Raw genomic sequence first — 22,734 nt, forward strand, 5'->3', positions numbered from 1 at the left:
CAAAACATTAACTGACCGTAACGTGCCAATGTAAACTGAGATTTTTGGATATAAATATGGACTTTATCGAACAAAACATACATGTATTGTGTAACATGATGTCCTATGAGTGTCATCTGATGAAGATCAAAGGTTAGTGATTCATTTTATCTATATTTCTGCTTTTTGTGACTCCTCTCTTTGGCTGGAAAAAATGGCTGTGTTTTTGTGACTTGGCTCTGACCTAACATAATCATATGTTGTGCTTTCACTGTAAAGCCTTTTTGAAATCGGACACGATGGGTAGATTAACAAGAAGTTTCTTTCATTTGATGTATTGCACTTGTTAATGTTTGAAAGTTACATATTTCAAAAAAATATTTTTGAATTTCACATGCTGCCTTTTCAGCGGAATGTTGTGAGGGGTCCCGCTAGCGGAACCCCTAGCCATTAATCTTAAAAAATATTATTGGCAGCCTTAATACATTTTTTTTGATTAGAAAATGTATTTCAAAGTAAATGCTTCAAAGGCGAAAAGGTAAATTACACAGACTATTTTAGTACCAAGCCATCGTGAATTTAAAATGCCTAAAATAATTTTGTCATAAGAAATGTAGGTCTAATTGATCTGATATCATTGATTTGACTAGGTCACTGCAACAAAGTATTTAGACTATCTAGACAAGTAAAAGCCTAATTTATTGAAAGCGCTCTCATTTTCAGCACCTTGGACAGCGGTTTTAGGCTACATGGGAGTCCTTCTCTGCAGTTGCTGACTTGCTCTCAATTTGACGGCAGCGCGTCCCTGTAAAACGTGTAGGCTGGCTACTCGACTAATATTTTTCATTATACACGGGGCTTTATTAAATTGAGTTAATCATGTAGTAAATGAAACCCACAACAACTTGTTCTTAGCCTACAACTTCACCCAAATACAATAACACACGGACGTTTCCTTAGTTGCAAATCAAATTCCTCGAGGACAAAATAACATAGCTCAAATCAGAAACAACAAGTGATTTCCCCCCGCAGGGTATCAACCTCGGGGTATAATTAGGATTAGCTAAATACACGTCATCCCTCTCAGACAACACACTGTGCGCCGAAGAATATTTTTAGACTGGATTTAGAGAAAGAGGAGCCGGTCAAGTGTTTTCTCAGAGGAAGCACCTTTGTGTCTTAGCAAGTAGAGAGCGCGCAGCTCCGTGTATGTCTCGGCAGCTGGAACGTTCGGACAACAAAATGTCAGCCAATAATGCTTTTCAAGTGGCTAACATTCCATGGAAGAATAACAATTTTACCCTGTCGAATAAAGACCCACCTTTCTCGGATCAAGGGGAGACCATTATAGGAGTATACCTGCTGGTGCTAGGTGGGAGAACTTGCTTATGTAGTTGTTGGAATGTAATTTCGTTTTAAAATGTAGCTTTGCTTTTATGATGCAAATACTTTAGTTTTGCTTTCATGGCAAAAAATCTGGAAATATGTCACTAATGGCTAGTTACTACTTCATAATTGTTATTTTATTACCTAAACTTTAGGGTAGGATGAATGACAGTAGTTTTTACTAATTTACAACAACAACAAAAGAATCCAGAGAGTGGTCTACATTTATCTTGTTCTTTTTTCACTCTACCATATGTTGATATCGCAATAAACGACGATTGAATGAAGAGTTCGATTGCACTGCAGAATACAAATCACCAATAACAGAAACCGTTGTTAATGCAGTTGTTATACTACTGTTACTGTCAGTGTAGTGTATGGGCAACGGTTAGCGGGTTTGGTGATATAAGTAGCCCAGGACAAAGAGGGGTGACTCCTGCAACCATTCAGATCCTGTCTAACCCGTGGAAATCGTCAATCAAGAAAGAATGGCATCCAGCTAATCTGACGTTCTTTAAGAGAGGGCAGAAAGACGTGTAATTTACCTGTTAATTGGTGCAAATGTATTTGTATTTATTTAATTTGATCTTGATTTTTGAAATCAATAGTGTGACTGTCATTTTATTTAGGTAGGCTACCTATACTGTAAATACCTACTATTAGCTCTAAAGGGAATTTCATGAAGGAAGGTTTATGCTAATTTTTGTATTTGAATATGCAGTGTTTGAAGAGAGGTCAGTAGGGTTAAAATCACAGATGAGGCACTTTGTCACCTCAATGCATCATGCTGCTTTATGAGCTGCATTTTGTATGGTGTGACTACAATTCCATTACATTTCACAAAACTGACAAGGCCTTTGCTCATAGGCACTTTGGGACACACTGGTAATAGATGTGGTGAGTTTCCCTCTATGTAATGTTTTTAGCTTCTGGAAAAGAGCTATATAAAGCCAATCAGTTAGCATGTCAATGTTTTATTTCCTCATCAGGTTGGCTGTCGTGGTTTGGCAACAGTATTGTGATCTTCGTCCTGTACAAGCACCGTGCGTCGCTGCAGCCCACGGACTATCTCACCTTTAACCTGGCCATCTCCGATGCCAGTATTTCCGTCTTCGGCTACTCCAGAGGGATCCTGGAGATCTTCAATGTGTTCCGGGACAACGGATACCTGGTTACCTCGATCTGGACATGTCAGGTAGGCAATGAGGGTGTCTGGTTGGAGGGGGAAAAGTTGTTTTGAGAAGTGAGATGCTTCAAATTTGTATTGTATGTGAATGGTGTTTCATCTGTAGCATGTGCCATCCTACTGCAGGATCTGATACTATACTCACTGCAATACTCACAAGACACAGACATTACCGCCATCCCATAAAACATGGCATGATTGGACAAGACTTTAGTAGTTCAGGTCTCCTGGAAGGTGATGTCACTGTGAGATGCTAACTTCGCCATCCTCTACACAAATATCAAATACACAAACAAGACAACTTACCTTTACGATTTGCAAAAACACTGCTCTATGGCTTAGTTCTTATTGCCAGTTCTTTATAATTTCCTGCTAATTGCCTAGTTAAGAATATCAATGGTCCATTCCAAATGGAGACTAAGTAAAAAATAACACAATGGATAAAGCATAGAAATGTGTTGCAACAGATCATTATATTCACTACACTACAATGGTTCTTTGGGGGGGGTGGTCCTTTCTATAATTAGCTTGGTTACGAATAGAATATTAAAAATGGGTGCTTCGGACAGTTGATCATTCATTCAATAAAAAGTAGCGTGTTGGCACATTCATCACTTTAAGTGATGATGATGAGTTACCTGGAAGAAGCAAGAGGGTGGTTTTACAAGGTGTCACAAAGGCATAATATTGCTAACTACAGCACAGGAGAAAAGATCTGTAGGCTTTACCTGAAGTAATATAATTTTAACACTATCTTAGGGGGGAATAAGAATGCTTTTGCCACACCAACAGCCAAACATAGATGGATGGTTAAGGTTTGGTACATGCGTATAGCATTTGATTAAAGAGGAAGCGTGATTTGCACAAGGGCTAATATCAATCCATTTACCACATGGGTTTTTGTTTTAGTGCACAATGTGAGAAAATGCCACCTTAAAAAAAATGAATGCAATGTCTTTGAAATTACAAAGTTATCCCTGTTCTATTTGTATCAAACTTGTTAACACAACAACAGTGTGTGTGTTTTAATGTTAATTAGAGTTATTTCCCCAAGCAGGTGTTGCTGCTTGTTTGGGACAAACCGTAGTTGAATAATGTCCAACTAACACTGAACAATAATCTTTTCATAAACTATTGGCCAATGCTAAAAACAATGAGAAAACATCCAAATGAAAACGAACTAAGAGGAGAGACAGAAATTATTTAAAAAAGACTGAGATAAAAAATAAAATAAAAAAGTAATAGGAAAGAGAGGACAGATGAGGAGAGTTTCTTCTGATAAAGAAAAGTGGTCCTGAGGTCAGCAGACACTGAATGCTTGATTATAGAATATCTGGGTCAGAGTAAGGTGAGAGAGTTGTCAAAGATGAGATTCCGGACTATAAGATAAGTGTACCTATTAAGCCCACCAAAATCTTAAGTTTAAACATTTCTAACACACGTGCCCTAATTGTTGTAAGAAAAGTGGAGATAATATGAAAGATTAATCTCATGTGAAATTGTATGACTTGATTTATACCATTTGCTAATATTATAAGAGAAAAATATTTGATAAAATATGTGGAAAGTCTGGGTTTAATGGGTACTAAATGTACCCTTTAAGCCCATGGGTGTTCCAAATAAGCCCACCTCTAAAATTATCTATTAAAATATATTTCCTAATGCTGAAAACTTACAAACTGACATATCTTATGTAAACTTAAATTATAGTAATCTCCCCTAAAGTTATTAAAATCAACGGATCATTACTATTCATTATGGGTGTAGCACTCATAAAAGGGGGTGTCCAATAGTATCTGCAGAGAACAATGTGTGCCCAGGCTTTTGTTCATGCCAACACACCTGATTCGACTAATCAACTAATCATAGACTTCAACCAAGACTTGATGAGTTGAGTCAGTGATACTGCTTGGTTAGAACAAAAACATGCACCCTCGCCGGCCCTCTGTGGATAAGACGCCATGCACATACAACTTTTAATGAATTACCTGAAAGCTGGTTCACATTTGCTGTAGTCTTATTCTTGTTCGTTAGTTCAACTTGTCTTCCTAAAGCCTGTGTGAAGACAGTTTCAAATTTCCCTCTCTACTGTTATATTAAAGGTACATGTGGTGAACCCAAATATAGAAAAACCTGGATGAATGATGGACAATATGACAATGCCCCTGGCTCTAACTGCATAAACAGTCATCCAATAATCATCTTCTTGTCCCTCATTTGTTTCCATTTTTGTCCAATACTTCTAGGTCTTCCATCCCTGATATCCTTCAACCCTGATCTTATTCTTCTCTCTCTGCATCAATGACTATCTGTCCACTCCAAATGTCTTGGAGAGAGTATAGAGGTTTTTAATTGTTCTTGATCTTTGTAAATGAAACCATGAATAGATGAATAAGATGCATACATTTAGTTGGAGTATTTTAATTAAAATAAATCTGAAGAAAAACCACTTATGGTCAGGTTCATTGAATATTAGGGATATGAACACACAATCTCCATGTGTTTCAATGCAAACCAGGCTACTGGGCTTAATTGGAACAGTGATTTATGGTTATTTAAAAAAAAAGAAATTAAGACAGAAAAGCAAAGTTCAGTCATAAAATATTTGGAAACCAATGGTTTGGGGTATAAATATACACTATAGACTACAATAATATGTGACGTTAGTATTGATCATATTGAACAATAATATTATTACATTCTGTATAGAGCGAGTGATTGTTATGCTACTGTACCCTTCAAGCCCGCCTGAGATAAATGTCAAATTTACAAAAAAGGCAACCATGTATAACAATGCAAGGTTTATTTAACAGTAAAACAAGACTAAATGCATTTAAAAATGTGAGCTGAGAGTGCTTAAGATCTATTATATTGTTGTGGTTCACCAAGTTGTGTTGCTACTGTATTGACTGACATGTGGTACGACTGGTTGCATGAAAAACCCATATTTTCAATTGGCAACAAATAGTAAATAATACCTATGTAGTATGCTATCATATATCAACACATTAATATCTTAATTTTTACATTAAGTGTGATCACTGATCTGAGAAGGTACAGAAAATGTAACAAAAAAAGGTGTATCAGTCACCCCACACCAAAGTTTTTTTGCAGTTTTGAAATTGACAACTAGTAAGAACTTACACATACATGTAGCTGTCTGTCACGACTTCCGCCGAAGTCTGCTCCTCTCCTTGTTCGGGTGGCGTTCGGCGTCACCGGCTTTCTAGCCATCGCCGCTCCATTTTTCATATTTCCATTTGTTTTGTCTTGTTCCATACACACCTGGTTTTCATTCCCTAACCACACTGCATGTATTTAGTCCTCTGTTCCCCTCCATGTCTTTGTGTGAACTTGTATTTATGTTATGTGGGTATTGTTACGCGCCATACTTTTTGTCTATGTTCCGTGTTTGGGCACATTTATGTACTTTTGTGCTTTCATTGGACCGGAATAAAAAGTGTGCCTGTTCACTACACTCTGCTCCTGCACCTCCAGTACACACCCTTAACACTATCAATAACTTAATAATAATTGTCTGATTGTTATTTCCATACCAGTTTCAGACAATCAGATGAATTAGTTGAAACATTAAAAACCAGGAAATGTATATATATTTTTTTAATCCAAAATTGGAAGTGGGTTTAATGGGTACGTGAGCTTAATGGGTTTGCTTACCCTAATAAGGAATAAGTAAAATGCATGATAGGACATGAACTCTGGCATGTAACTACTTTCCAACCAGACCTGGGTTCAAATACATGTGTATTTGAGTATTTGGTATTTAAAATACACAGGAAAAATATATATTTTTAAATACACAGCCCAAAACAAATACTTTTATTGAAGTAGTTGAATTGTTATTTGTAAAAGCCAAATCTACCAAATTGTATTTGAGAGTATTTTCAAATACTTTCCAAGTGTATTTCCAAATACATTAAAATATTAAACTACTTGCCTTTTCAAATAAAATATAACTGAATACTTACTTCAAATGTTTGTAAAAGGAATTTAGATATTTGAAATAGCATTTGAACCCAGGTTTGTTTCCAATTATGGAGAAACCCCATTTGCAGAAAATGCTATGTTGTTTGAAGCATCCCACCAGGTGTTTTTTAAATGATGGTCCAAGATTTTTCCTCCAATAGACATATGCATGGTCCTTCAAAGTGTATCTGACCGTGAGGCAAAAGTGAATGGGGCTTGGATGTAAATATATTAGATTAGATTAAGTAATCTGATCAGTCAAAGTCCATTGGCTCCTGTCTCTACTAGGAAGATAATTTGGTAGAAGCTGTTGATCAGACATACTCACCACTGCTGACCATAGCTGTGATGGACTGATCTTTAACTCCATTCAATGTAGCTAGATCAGCTCTTCTGTGTTCTGGCAATACAAGTGTTCATCCTGGTGAACTGAAAACTGAACAACCAGGAGAAGGATTTGGCAAAGTAGAGAGGAGTGTTACGGTTTTCTTCATCTGAAGGAGAGGCGGACCAAAATGCAGCGTGTAGATTGCGATCCATGTTTATTAAACTGAAGCAATACGAATCTAAATACAAACACTACAAAACAATAAATGTAACAAAAACCGAAACAGCCTAATACTGGTGCACATAAACACAGCCCAAGGACATCAGGACACTAAGGACAATCACCCACGAAACACTCAAAGAATATGGCTGCCTAAATATGGTTCCCATGTCACACCCTGGCCTGACCAAATTAATAAAGAAAACACAAAATACTAAGACCAGGGCGTGACAAGGAGCCCTATTCACACAAAATCAGTAATTGGTTAATGATGGATTTGTTAAGTACGTGAACCCAAACAAGTATTCAACAGCAGGATACTTGTTTTCAACTTGATTTTCTGAGTGATTGGAGTCCTTCAACTTTTGCAAGTGGATGTCTATTTTTTTTCTACTGTATTTGTTTTGAGATTCTCTTCCCTACACCTTCCCCCTCTAAGCATCCCTAACAGTATTGTTGGTCTTTCCCAGGTGGACGGCTTCTTCACCTTGGTTTTCGGCCTCAGCAGCATCAATACTTTGACTGTCATCAGTGTCACAAGATACATCAAGGGATGCCATCCGAGTAAAGGTAAGACACTGTGACACGACCTTAACCTTTAAGGGTCATCTCAATAATTCCAATAAAGTTGGAAGAAAAATGGCTAGATGTTCTGGTCAGATACAATGTTCTTGTGGGAGCCTTTCTTTTAACTTTGAACTCTTTTCCTTTACCTAGCTCACTGCATAACCAACACAACCATAGGCATGTGCCTAATATTCATCTGGATGGGGGCTGTGTTCTGGTCGGGAGCGCCCCTTCTGGGCTGGGGGAGTTACACAGGTGAGATAAACATGGCTAGTAATCATGTGACATACTATTTGATACAGGTGCACTTACTTGTGTTAGGTTCTTGTAACATTCTGGTTGGGCAACATTTTCAAGATTTGTATGTGCACAATGACGACAAAAAAAGAATAGCACTAAAGCAAGTTGCTATCTAAAATATTAGTAGAAGACAATCTTTAAACAAGAACTGACCACATTTTGACATGTGGACCTTTTTTCACACTTACCCTGAGTTTTTAAAAGGCCAAAATAGAGGAAATTCTTACATTTTAAACTATCTTCACCTGAACAAATGTTTTAAAAATGCCAACAAAGAAACACATGAAGGTTAAAAAAAAAGGTGTATCTCAAACTCCTCCTTCTTTTAGATCGTGGTTATGGAACGTGTGAAATCAACTGGGCCAAAGCCAACTACTCCACCGTCTACAAGTCCTACATCATCTCCATCCTCATCTTCTGCTTCTTCATCCCCGTGCTGGTCATGGCCTTCACCTACGTGTCCATCATCAACACAGTGAAGAGAGGCAACGCCATGGCCACTGAGGGAGACTTGACCGAAAGGCAGAGAAAGATTGAAAGGGACGTCACTATTGTGAGTAGGATTCAAATCAACGTTTATTGGTCATGTACAAGGATTTGCAAGTGTTATCAGCAGGTGCAGCGAAATGCTTATGTTACTAGCTCCAAGAGTGCAGTAGAATGTCTCACAAATGGCCTCCCGAGTGGAGCAGTGGCCCTAGGCACTGCATCGCAGTGCTAGCTGTGCCACTAGAGATCCTGGTTCGAGTCTAGGCTCTGTCGCAGCAGGCCGCGACCACGAGACCCATGGGGCGGCGCACAATTGGCCCAGCGTCGTCTGGGTTAAGGGAGGGTTTGGCCGACAGGGATGTTCTTGTCCCTTCGTGCACTAGCGACTTCTGTGGCGGGCTGGACGCAATGCAGTGTTTCCTCCGACACATTGGTGCTTTCCGGGTTAAGTGGTCATCGCAGTCATTGTGTCAAGAAGCAGTGCAGCTTGGCTGGGCTGTGTTTCGGAGGACGTATGGCTCTCAACCCTTGCCTCTACCGAGTCCATACGGGAGTTGCAGCGATGGGACAAGACTGGAACTATCAACTGGGTACCACGCAATTGGGGAGGAAAAAGGTGTAAAAAGAAATTAAAAAGAATGTCTCGCAGATACAATTCAAAAATCTAAACAAGAAATCAAGAAATGACAGAGTGAGTCCAATAAACAATCCAGAGTAGATATTAGATATTATTTTAGAGTGAACATGTATCAGAGTCCCAAAAAATTGCAGATGTACAAACAATAGTATATATAGACCAAGCGTTAAACGATGGGTTATGATTTAACGGTCATCCTAACTTTTGTTTTCTCCCAGGTATCCATTGTCATCTGCACAGCATTCATCCTGGCGTGGTCGCCGTACGCCGTGGTCTCCATGTGGTCGGCCTGTGGCTTCCACGTACCCAGCCTCACCAGCATCTTCACCCGCCTCTTTGCCAAGTCAGCCAGCTTCTACAACCCGCTCATCTACTTCGGCCTCAGCTCCAAGTTCCGCAAGGACGTCGCCATCTTGCTGCCCTGCACTGGCGATGGCAAGGACACGGTCAAGCTCAAGCGTTTTAAGCCTAAAGGCAATGCTCACCAGGGCTCTGGAAGAGGCAATGGACTCAAAGCACCTCCTCATCACCCGAAGGAGATGAAGTATGCCCCTGGAAATCCGTATCCGCTCACAGCGATTAAGGCATCCTCAAGCCCAGATTCGGGAGTGGGGAGCCACCCCTGTACTCCTCCTCCCGCCAACAAGGAGATGTTCTTTATCGAAGTGCCCCATCTGTCCGATGGGCCAGAGTGGGAATGCGACAGACTCTAAGAACAATACGTTTGTTTTTTTGTGTTACTTTTTTATTTAAAAACACATGGGAATTTACTTACACAAATCAAATATACTTTGATTCGTGTAAGTATGTACACCTGTTGATGCAATTTGTTATTTTCTTAATTGTGTTTATACTTGTGAATAAAACTTTCTATTCAAAGGGAACAAGTTGAAAGATGTTTGCAATATCAATCAATACTCATTCTGTCACTCTTCAAATAAATTCCTGTCCAACATAATAATTCAACCCCATTAGCAAACATAGGAGAAGACATTACACATAGGCGACTTTACTTGAGGCAGGCACGTCTTCATGGGCTGACTTGTTTTCATCCAAAAATGATCTTTCTCTTCCCCCTCATTCCAAAGAACTCCACACAAACCAACTTTACCTCAGATAGGACATGTACCATAAGAAACAGTCGAAGTGAATTAAAGTAAAGGATACTTCTAAAGCCCCTGCTATACGCTCACGCGTGGGACACCTGTCGGTTTAGAACGAAGCAATCCATTCCACTCGCGCAATCTACTATCAAAGGCGACTGACTGCAAGGTTGATTGTGCCAACAAGGAAGTTGTAGACTGCTTTATTAAGGAGTCTAAATCAAGTCGGACGTTGGAAAGAGGGAGAAAGAAAACAATTATTTGAAAGTGTCTTTGATACTCCACAGGACAACAGGTTGGCAGATTTAATTTTTGTTTTCTATATCGTCATGCTTCCTTCAACTTATTTCATGATGCATCATATGGGGATGATTTCTGCATTTTCCTTTAAGGAGCCTACCGTTACTCCTTAAGGTCCAAGGACCTTGTACACTGAACTAAAATATAAACACTTCATACATCAATTTATACGATTATACTGAGTTACAGTTCATAAGGAAATCAGTCTATTGAAATTAATAAATTATGCCTTAATCTATTGATTTCACGTGACTGGGAATACAGATATGCATCTGTTGGTCACAGATAACTTTAAAAAAGGTAGGGGCGTGGATCAGAAAACCAGTCAGTATCTGGTGTGACCACCATTTGCCTCATTTCCTTCTCATAGAGTTGATCAGGCTGTTGATTGTGGCCTGTGGAATGTTGTCCCACCCCTCTTCAATGGATGTGCGAAGTTGCTGGATATTGGCGGGAACTGGAACACTCAATGGGTGACATGTCTGGTGAGTATGTAGGCCATGGAGGAATGGGGACATTTTTAGCTTCCAGGAATTGTGTACGACATGGGGCCTTGCGACATGGAGCCGTGCATTATCATGCTGAAACATGAGGTGATGGTGGCAGATGAATGGCTCGACAATGGACCTCAGGATCTCATCACGGTATCCCAGCGCGTTCAAATTTCCATCAATAAAATGAAATTGTGTTTGTTGTGCGTAGCTTATGCCTGCCCATACCATAACTCCACCATGGGGCTCTCTGTTCACAATGTTGACATCAGCAAACCACTCGCCCACACGACGCCATACACGTGGTTTGCAGTTGAGGCTGGTTGGACAGACTGCCAATTTCTCTAAAACAACGTTTGAGGCATTCAATTCTCTGCCAACAGCTCTCGTGGACATTCCTGCAGTCAGCATGCCAATTGCACGCTCACTCAAAACTTGAGACATCTGTGGCATTGTGTTGTGTGACAAAACTGCACATTTTAGAGTGGCCTTTTATTGTCCCCAGCACAAGGTGCACCTGTGTAATGATCATGCTGTTTCATCCGCTTCTTTATATTTCACTCCTGTCTTGTGGATGGATAATCTTGACAAAGGAGAAATACTCAGTAACAGGGATGTAAACATGTTTGTGCACAACATTTTTGTGCGTATGGAACATTTCTAGGATCTTTTATTTCAACTCATGGAACATGGGACCAACATTTTACTTGTGGAGTTTATATTTTTGTTCTGTTTACGATATCTTCAGAGGTAGGTTCTGGCAGCCAAAACAGTCAAAATACTCCTTCTAAACATGAATCGATTTAAATTGCGATACGGTTCTAGGAACATAAAACCCTTTACTTTCATATCACATCTAAATGCAAAATATACAGTAACTGTATACTGTTTTAACAGGCTTTATCACAGTTGAAGCCGATAGTATTTTTCAATCACACGTTTCTGGCAACCTTCATCCTTTACACATAGGTGTTCAGCGCATTCTAGATAGCTAATTAGTACAGGTGGTACCTCTGTCTGCCGTCTGTCTTCCGTAATCACGCGCTGTAACATGGATATACAGTATGGCGTGTGGGATTAATAAGTCTAACCCTATAAAGGTGTGTATCAATGTGTATCCTTTTGTTTTTAGATGTTATTTTCTCGTAGATATGAAAGATACGGTCCTTATGTTTCCAAAACCTTACTGCAAGCGATGCCTGTTAACAAAACTCCCCCATACATACTCCCCCGTCCAATGACTCTTATGTGTAATGAAATGGAACTGAGAGTCATGATCAAAGTCATGTAAGACAAGTGCGGACTAAGAAAGCATTGCATTGCCTACTAAAAGCACTAAGTGCTTTTCCTGTTTTTCCATGTTGATTCCAACATGGCGCCGACAGAGATGGTCACCTCGCTTCGCGTTCTTAGGAAACTATGCAGTATTTTGCTTTTTTAATGTATTATGTCTCACACTGTTACCCCAGGAAATCTTATTACATACAGCCGGGAAGAACTATTAGATATAAGAGCAACGTCAACTTACCAACATTACGACCAGGAATACGACTTTCCGGAAGCGGATCCTCTGTTTGGACCACCACCCAGGACAATGGTTCGGATCCCAGTAGGCGACCCAAAACAACGTTGCTGTAGAAGGGGCAGACGGAGTGGTCTTCTGATCAGGCTCCGAAGATGGGCACATCGCTCACGAGTTTACTAATCTCTGTTTCACGGAAACATGGCTCACTTGGGATACATTATCAGAGTCGATACAGCCACCTGCTTGGGGTCCATTTGGAAGACCCATTTGCGACCAAGCTTTAACTTCCTGACTGATGTCTTCAGATGTTGCCTCAGTATATCCACATAATGTTCCTCCTCATGATGCTATCTATTTTGTGAAGTGCACCAGTCCCTCCTGCAACAAAGCACCCCGACAACATGATGCTGCCACCCCCGTGCTTCAAGGTTGGGATGGTGTTCTTCAGGTTGCAAACCTCCCCCTTTTTCCTCCAAACATAACAATGGTCATTATGCCAAACAGTTCTATTTTTGTTTTATTAGACCTATTCTGCCCTTGAGTTGCGTTCCCATGCAAAACTAGACAGATAGCTAACAACTAAGTCTTCAATAAAACTCCCAAGGTGTGACTTTTCTTGAATGAATATATTGAAAACGTTTATGTTGTGAAACTGCAAAATACAGAAAAGAATATACTTTAGTATTCAATTCACACCGACATACTGTAGCTGTACATTAAACATTTGAAGTTACATAAATACAAAGCATGCGCTAAGGTACCATGAATCTGGCATGATGCCAAACCATATAGCTAATTGTTAACCATATGGTAATTGGCTCCTTTCATTACTCTAATAATGTATAACCATCTATGTAGAATAACAAAGCATATTACACTAGAAACAGTAACAAAACTACAGTATTGTATATTTTACAATTCGTTTGCATGACGCATGAGCAAAGTAATACAGCTAACGACATACATTAAAGGCATTGCAATTTGTGAGTAAATGCAACCAACATTGATATGTAAGCAACTCTATCAATAACAAGATTATCATCATTATCTAAATGCTTGAATCGAACTTACAAACAAATACTTTTCCAAGGCTGAAGCGTGACAAGAAATAACTACATTGAAAGACCTGCACCGTAGCGTTGTTTGTAGCTGCTTCTATGCGTACAAAACAAATTCTGTACTTCCTGTTTGCGTCGTCTTTCTAAGTACCAGAAAGCGCCACTAGGGGGCAAATAACACCATTGAACACAATGAAAATCCAATTTAACCATTGTAATAAAATAATCTGTTACCTTCTAACAGGATGGCAGCACAAGACCAGAGGATATTTCTCCAAAAAGTACTATCTTTGTCCCCATGTGCATTTGCAAACCGTAGTCTGGCTTTTTATGGAGGTTAAGAGCAGTGGCTTCTTCCTTGCTGAGCGGCCTTTCAGGTTATGTCGATATAGGACTCGTTTTACTGTGGATTTAGATACTTTTGAACTTGTTTCCTCCAGCATCTTCACAAGGTCCTTTGATGTTGTTCTGGGATTGATTTGCACTTTTCGCATCAAGGTACGTTCATCTCTAGGAGACAGAACATGTCTCCTTCCTGAGCGGTGTGATGGCTGCGTGTTCCCGTGGTGTTTATACTTGCCTACTATTGTTTGTACAGAGGAACATGGCGTTTGGAAATTTGCTCCCGAGGATGAACCAGACTTGTGGAGGTCTACAATTTTTTTCTGAGGTCTTGGCTGAATTCTTTTGATTTTCCTATGATGTCAAGCAAAGAGGCACTGAGTTTGAAGGTAGGTCTTGAAATACATCCACAGGTACACCTCCAATTGACTCAAACAATGTCAATTTGCCTATCAGAAGCTTCTAAAGCCATGACATAATTTTATGGAATTTTCCAAGCTGTTTAAAGGCACAGTCAACATAGTGTATGTAAACTCCTGAACCACTGGAATTGTGATACAGTGAATTACAGTGGGACATAAAAGTATTTAGTCAGCCACCAATTGTGCAAGTTCTCCCACTTAAAAAGATGAGAGAGGCCTGTCATTTTCATCATAGGTACACTTCAACTATGACAGACAAAATGAGGGAAAAAAAAATCCAGAAAATCACATTGTAGGATTTTTCATGAATTTATTTGCAAATTATGGTGAAAAATAAGTATTTGGTCAATAACAAAAGTTTATCTCAATACTTTGTTTTCTACCCTTTGTTGGCAATGACAGAGGTCAAACGTTTTCTGTAAGTCTTCACAAGGTTTTCACACACTGCTGCTGGTATTTTGGCCCATTCCTCCATGCAGATCTCCTCTAGAGAAGTGATGTTTTGGGGCTGTTGCTGGGCAACATCAAAGATTTTCTATGGGGTTGAGATCTGGAGACTGGCTAGGCCACTCCAGGACCTTGAAATACTTCTTACGAAGCCACTCCTTCGTTGCCCGGGCGGTGTGTTTGGGATCATTGTCATGCTGAAAGACCCAGCCACGTTTAATCTTCAATGCCCTTGCTGATGGAAGGAGGTTTTCACTCAAAATCTCACAATACATGGCCCCATTCATTCTTTCCTTTACACGGATCAGTCGTCCTGGTCCCTTTGCAGAAAAACAGCCCCAAAGCATGATGTTTCCACCCCCATGCTTCACAGTAGGTATGGTGTTCTTTGGATGCAACTCAGCATTCTTTGTCCTCCAAACACAACGAGTTGAGTTTTTAACAAAAAGTTATATTTTGGTTTCATCTGACCATATGACATTCTCCCAATCTTCTTCTGGATCATCCAAATGCTCTCAAGCAAACTTCAGACGGGCCTGGACATGTACTGGCTTAAGCAGGGGGACACGTCTGGCACTGCAGGATTTGAGTCCCTGGCGGTGTAGTGTGTTACTGATGGTAGGCTTTGTTACTTTGGTCCCAGCTCTCTGCAGGTCATTCACTAGGTCCCCCCGTGTGGTTCTGGGATTTTTGCTCACCGTTCTTGTGATCATTTTGACCCCACGGGGTGAGATCTTGCATGGAGCCCCAGATCGAGGGAGATTATCAGTGGTCTTGTATGTCTTCCATTTCCTAATAATTGCTCCCACAGTTGATTTCTTCAAACCAAGCTGCTTACCTAATGCAGATTCAGTCTTCCCAGCCGGGTGCAGGTCTACAATTTTGTTTCTGGTGTCCTTTGACAGCTATTTGGTCTTGGCCATTGTGGAGTTTGGAGTGTGACTGTTTGAGGTTGTGGACAGGTGTCTTTTATACTGATAACAAGTTCAAACAGGTGCCATCAGTACAGGTAACGAGTGGAGGACAGAGGAGCCTCTTAACGAAGAAGTTACAGGTCTGTGAGAGCCAGAAATCTTGCTTGTTTGTAGGTGACCAAATACTTATTTTCCACCATATTTTGCAAATAAATTCATTAAAAATCCTACAATGTGATTTTCTGGATTTTTTTCTCTCATTTTGTCTGTCATAAATTGAAGTGTATCTATGATGAAAATTACAGGCCTCTCTCATCTTTTTAAGTGGGAGAACTTGCACAATTGGTTGCTGACTAAATACTTTTTTGCCCCACTGTATAAGTGAAATAATCTGTCTGTAAACAATTGTTGGAGAAATTACTTGTGTCATTCACAAAGTAGATGTCCTAACCGACTTGCCAAAACTATAGTTTGTTAACAAGAAATTTGTGGAGTGGTTGAAAAACGAGTTTTCATGACTCCAACCTACGTGTATGTAAACTTCTGAATTCAACTGTATGTCACAGTAGTGACAAATAGTACCTGCCACCTAGAATAACAGTCAGTGTTATTAACAATTTGTGTACTTATCCTCCATTGGACATGAATATTCTTCTATAGGATGGATGCTAAAGTGTATAGTCTGGCTGGGGTCATACATTTGAACAAACTCCCCTATACCAGGGTTTAAATATACTGTTTTTTGTGTGCTAAAAAAACAGTGGGCTCATACTGCAGACACACTAGACTGTTCCTGCTTTCTGTGATTCCTCAAATGGGTAAAGAAGAGAGTCATTACTACAATTCTTCAAAACCTTCCAATTGTTAATACACGCAATGTAGGTAAACCTGTATACGCTTTATGCCATAATTCAGTAGAATGCAAACAGACTCCAGTACACCTCAGGTCTTCAAGGATTATTTAGCCTGATATTGGAGCTTGCTGTAATGTCTGCAACAAACAGTTTACTAGTCTAGACCACGGTTAAATTAAGATTGTTTCTTTCTGTGGGGATATTACTTCACTTGCGTCGTGAGTAGTCGTGACATGTTCTTTCTCTCACATATTGGTTCAACTGAAGAGGTTCCAAACCGCCTTGGACCTGTTTCAACTCTGCAGTGGTGATGTACAGGACAGTCCTCAGCTCTGTTTGTGTCTGTCGGTGTCCTTTCGGAAATCACATTACCCATTTAATCTCCTCCATCACCATACATTACAGATTACCGGACCACACACAGAAAGCTTTGAACCAAATGCGGCCGGTTGAATTGAATTTAGCCTGATCTGTTGGGGATTCAGTGGGAGTTGAAGCAGGTGATCAACCTGTTTGAACTTATATTAGAGGGAAGAAAAATAGAGCTTATATTGAAGGGTTGTACATTAACCAGCTGTCACTTAGCATTTTGGGTGAAGTGTCGCTGCCACCTTAGCCATAAATCGACATATTTCACACACAGCATATGATTATAGTGGAATTTGCCTTAAAACTCAGTGACAACAGCAGTAATGTGCACATTTGATTGATTTCCAACACATATAAATACTCATTGTACATATTCATTATGGCCCTTAAAGCTCCACAAGTGTTTAAACAAAGTTTACTCACAAATATTCCATTGACATTGGTTGATTAAACTGAAATTGGAACCAACTTCTATGGTTTGTTTTAAAATAGCGATATTTTGGAGAGGATTTAATTTTCAAATAACCAAAAGTGAGGTTGTAATCTGAATAAAGGGAAAAAGCCATTATTGAACATGGGGTGAGACATTCATAGTTCGGATTTAAGTATAACCTTTGTATGACTGATGACTTTAGTGAGAGGTATAATGCTTTAATATTTAATAATTTCTCCCCTCCAAATTCATATACATTATATAAATTGGTACATTTAATTTTGCCTGCCTTGCTGTTCCAAATAAAATTGAATATTTTTTGCTCATATCATTTAGAGACCATACACAAATAGGTAAAGTAGGATATGGCTAAAGAGTTAATCAGGGACATATTTCCACAAATAAACGTATTTTCCTTTCCATGGTAGCAAGATCTTATCTATTTTTGCTAACTTTCTATTAACATGTATTGTAGTGAGATCATTTCTTTCTCTCGGGAAATGTATACCGAGTATGTCCACATCACCGTTAGACCATTTTACTGGTAATCTACACGGTAATGTAAAAGTACAATTTTTTTTTTGATCCAATGCGCAATATCGTACAATTACCATAATTTGGTTGTAATCCAGAGAAGTTAGAAAAAGTATCTAGTTCCTATATAAACCTGTGGAGGTATCCAAGTTGTGGATTCAAAAGAAAACAATCATCAGCGTACAATGACACCTTTTGTTTTTAAACCCTGGATTTGAACACATTGATATTATTGTTGGATCTGATTTTAATAGCTAACATTTTGATGACCATAATAAATCCATATGCCTACAGTGGATAACCTTGTTTTTTTCCTCTTGACAGTTGAACTCTTTCTGAGAAGTAACCATTATTTACTATTTTACAGTTAGGGTTACTGTAAAATAACTTTAACCTACTATTTTATCAGAGATTCTCCAAAATTGAAATATTCCAGGCATTTACATATAAATTCCAGTCGTACTTTATCTAAAGCCTTTTCAAAGTAAGCTATAAATACCAGACCTGGTTTCCCAGATCTTTCATAGTGTTCTATTGTTTTCAGTACTTGTTTTCAGTACTTGTCGTATATTATCTCCACTTTATCATCCATGTAAAAAACCTGTTTGATTAGGATGAATAATATCCGACAATACCTTTTTAATTCAATGCGCTATGCATTTTGCTACATTTTTTTGCATTACAACTAGGGATGCCCGATATATCGGTAAGCATATCGGAATCGGCCGATATTAGCTAAAATGCCAACATTGGCATCGGCCCGATGTCTAGTTTAACGCCGATGTGCAAAACCTATTTCAAAGCTGACGTGCATACCTATATAACGTAGGTAGATGACGTAATGACTCCACGGAAAATATAATGCTACACATGCAACACAGCATTCCTAACCTAGCCCACAAAAGGGGGCTAGGTTCCACTTCAAACTCATAAAAGACACACCCTCGTGCACATCTTGGAGGGTGGTCCAAATGATTAGCCAAGCAAAGGAAGTTTGCAACGTAAGCCCCTCAGCCCTCGTTTTTAGTCGAGTTTGCAAATGTACAATTATGTTCACTTCGGGGCCTGAAACTCCCCATAATTCAATTAGCAACGATTGTACATCCACTAAGAGAAGTCAACCAAACCTTATAAACAACATCAATGGAGAAGTCAACATACAGGTGAAAGTAAAAATGAATGTAATAAGTTTAGAAATTGTGCTATTAATGCACATGACGGCACAAAAACAACTCGTAAAAATAATGATGTTTCTGTTTGGTTAGCTTTTGGAAATTGTAGAAATAAAACAGAAGTTCCAGCTAGGCAGGCTAACATTAGTTAGCAGATTAATTTGCTCGCTATCATACAGTAGGTGTATATTAATAATTATATAGTTAATATAAGTATACATGCAATCATAATTGACTGTAGCACATATAAAGCGTTGGTGGCTGAAAACACAATCCACGCGGGATGAACGAGAACATGCCTTGCAAGATGTCATGATACATCATCAGAACTGTCCACTTAATTTGAGGGCTGAGGGGATAGGGTATGTATTTTAAGTGTTTGGACTGCAGCCAATGTCTGCTGTGTGAATCGAGCAGTCAACAAGTCGAGCAGTCATTTGAAAGAGTAAGAACATTTCAAAGGCCTCCCGGGTGGCGCAGTGGTCTAGGGCACTGCATCGCAGTGCTAGTTGTGCCACCAGAGACTCTGGGTTCAAGCCGCAGTCGGCCTCGACCGGGAGGTCCATGGGGCGACGCACAATTGGCCTAGCGTCGTCCGGGTTTGGCCGGTAGGGATATCCTTGTCTCATCGCGCACTAGCGACTCCTGTGGCGGGCCGGGCGCAGTGTGCGCTAACCAGGTTGCCAGGTGCACGGTGTTTCCTCCGACACATTGGTGTGGCTGGCTTCCGGGTTGGATGTGCGCTGTGTTAAGAAGCAACTCTTCCACCAAGGCACCTGCAAGTTCCCAGACATTTCAGGGGTTCAAACAGGTGCCATTAATACAGGTAATGAGTGGAGGACAGAGGAGCCTCTTAAAGAAGAAGTTACAGGTCTGTGAGAGCCAGAAATCTTGCTAGTTTGTAGGTGACCAAATACTTAATTTCCACCATAATTTGCAAATAAATTCATCAAAATCCTACAAAATGATTTTCTGGATTTTTTTTTCTCATTTTGTCTGTCATAGTTGAAGTGTACCTGCAGGCATTACCTATGATGATTAATCATTAATCATCTTTTTAAGTGGGAGAACTTGCACAATTGGTGGCTGACTAAATACTTTTTTGCCGCACTGTATCTCAAGCTAAGATTAAGCAACCTTAAATTATTACCATGTTATTTTATTGAAAACAGGTTAATTTTAAAACAATTGCCTTTACAGCTCTGCTGCTGATGTGTAGTGCTTGGGCCAAACCCCATGGGACAAAGAGGACAAAACTATGTAAAATGTTACATTGCAGAGGTAAGGCAGAATCATAACTCAGTGGATCAGAATACTCAGGTTATGCGACAGTTCTACAACGCTAATGCGGTCATTTAGGCAGTCCATAATTAATGACTGACTGCCTTTCGTGTTATTTTACCCCTTCTTTTACCCCTTCTCTCTCACCCACTTTACCCTCTCTCACCCACTTTACCCTCTCTCTAACTCTCTCTCCTATGTCACTCTCTCTTTCTCACATGCTGATTTCTCTCACACCGTGTCTCTGTTTTTCATCAGTGTTTGCCTTCTCTCTATCTTTCACTCTCTATTTCAATCTGTCATTTAGTCGCCAGTTGTGACTTGCATGCCAGGAATGTGGACTACCCGGAATTCATTGCCCAATGTCTGCCTTAGTGCAGGCAGTCCAAGCAGAATGTGTACGACTCAAGAATCTATGCCTCCATCGCCAGTGTCTGCACTGCAGCCATTCACAGATGAGGGGAGAGAGAGAGAGAGACTTGGTCTATGGCCCATTCTGTGGTCCAGTTCCTGCCTGATTAGATGGGCAGGCATTGCATTGCCTAAACTAATGGTTGTGTGTCACGTCAGACTGTAATGTACTCTAATATACTTGTCCTCTTCCTCAGTTGTGCACCGGGGCCTCCCACTCCTATTTCTATTCTGGTTAGAGCCAGTTTGCGCTGTTCTGTGAAGGGAGTAGTACACAGCGTTGTACGAGATCTTCAGTTTCTTGGCAATTTCTTACATGGAATAGCCTTCATTTCTCAGAATAGATTGACGAGTTCAGAAGGAAGTTCTTTGTTTCTGGCATTTTTAAGCCTGTAATCGAACCCGCAAATGCTGATGCTCCAGATACTCATCTAGTCTAAAGAAAGCCAGTTTTATTGCTTCTTTAATCAGGACAACAGTTTTTAGCTGTGCTAACATAATTGCAAAATGGTTTTCTAATGATCAATTCGCCTTTTAAAATGATAAACTTGGATTAGCTAACACAACGTGCCATTGGAACACAGGAGTGATGGTTGCTGAGTGATGGGCCTCTGCACGCCTACGTAGATATTCCATTAAAAAAAATCAGCTGTTGATAGGAAGGAACGGGGCCATTGTCTCAAATGTTATGTCGTCATCTGTTTATTGGTAAAATGATTTGGCCTTGGGTTGTCTCCAGGCTGCATGGTGGACTTCGCCTTTCTGATTGACGGCAGCAGGAACGTGGGTGGGCGATGCTTCAGATCCAGAAATACTTGCTGGTCGAGGTGTTACGGGTTATCAATGTGGGCGTGTCTTGAGCCATAATGGGCGTCATTCAGTACGGGTAACTGAAATACCCAGCTTCGCGCAACTGAACTCGATTACAGGGCTGCAATCACTATAATTACTACATTATTAGGCTGTAGGCATCTATACAGGAAAATAGAGAGAGAAATGTTAAGTATCTCAAAATATTCTTTGTCCCCCCTACCCACTGGGCTGATTACGAACAGTATTTTGAACTCTAAATGGATATATCTCACTAGCCACTGTTATAAGTACAGAATAAACCTATTACCTTTATGAGGTATAAGAGAGAGAAATGGAGCCTGATGGGCAGAAAGGAAAAGAAAAAGAGGGAAGAAAAAGGAATTGGACAAAATACTGGGATGGAGGGCAAGAGGGGGGATTGCTGGTTGGACAGTGGTTGGAGAAAGGAGGACAGGAAAAGAACAGAATAAGATGGGGCAGAAGAAAGACTAAAAGAGGTAGTGCTGGTTTGCAGCTGACAGACAGGCACTACTAATGCATCCCAAATGGCACCTTATTCTTTACATAACGTTAGTGCACTGCTTTTGACCAGAGCCCTATGTGCCCTGGTCAAAAGTAGTGCACTACGTAGTGAATAGGGTGCCTTTTGGGAAGCACGCTAGGCCACTCATCCATCTCCTAGGCTTTGATTGGGTGTCAACGTGTCAAAGCTAACTGAAAATGGACTACGGTGAGGTGTTCCCATGTAGTCTACAAACTTCTCGTAATCACTACAGCACTACTCCCCTTAGGGCTGTCAAACAGACCCATATGGGCCCTGGTCAAAAGTAGAGCACTACACAGGGAATAGGGTGCCATTTGGGACACACTCCGGGACTCCTCCTTCACCGTCATGTTTAATGAACATCCTGAGAGAGAGACATTTTTGACAGATGTAGTGATGGATAATGATGGAGAGAGAGAGAGGGGGGGTAGAGATAAATTATCTTTTGTTATCACCACCAGACCTACTGCGTTGCCTCCCATTTCCCCTCAACTAGAAGAGAACAAGAGAAATGTAACAACAAGATATTGGTTGACGTGGTCATTAGGACATGCGTTCATGTAAACAACGTAACTTACCCACCTGTAGACCTGTGTGGCTCAGTTGGTAGAGCATGGCGCTTGCAACGCCAGGGTTGTGGGTT

The 22,734-nt window shown here is 40.1% G+C and overlaps 1 protein-coding gene across 1 annotated transcript; it reads left to right on the top strand.

Annotated features, from left to right (window-relative positions):
• The first annotated feature begins 851 nt into the window (after positions 1-851).
• Positions 852-9,961, top strand: LOC112230157 (visual pigment-like receptor peropsin). The gene is made up of 6 exons (XM_024396348.2): positions 852-1,351; positions 2,355-2,560; positions 7,556-7,655; positions 7,803-7,907; positions 8,282-8,505; positions 9,297-9,961. Exons 1-6 carry the CDS (start codon positions 1,189-1,191, stop codon positions 9,789-9,791), a joined length of 1,293 nt encoding a protein of 430 aa, XP_024252116.1. The 5' UTR covers positions 852-1,188; the 3' UTR covers positions 9,792-9,961.
• Positions 9,962-22,734: the final 12,773 nt, after the last annotated feature.

The sequence above is a fragment of the Oncorhynchus tshawytscha genome, linkage group LG32, assembly GCF_018296145.1.
Source record: "Oncorhynchus tshawytscha isolate Ot180627B linkage group LG32, Otsh_v2.0, whole genome shotgun sequence".
Taxonomy (NCBI): domain Eukaryota; kingdom Metazoa; phylum Chordata; class Actinopteri; order Salmoniformes; family Salmonidae; genus Oncorhynchus; species Oncorhynchus tshawytscha.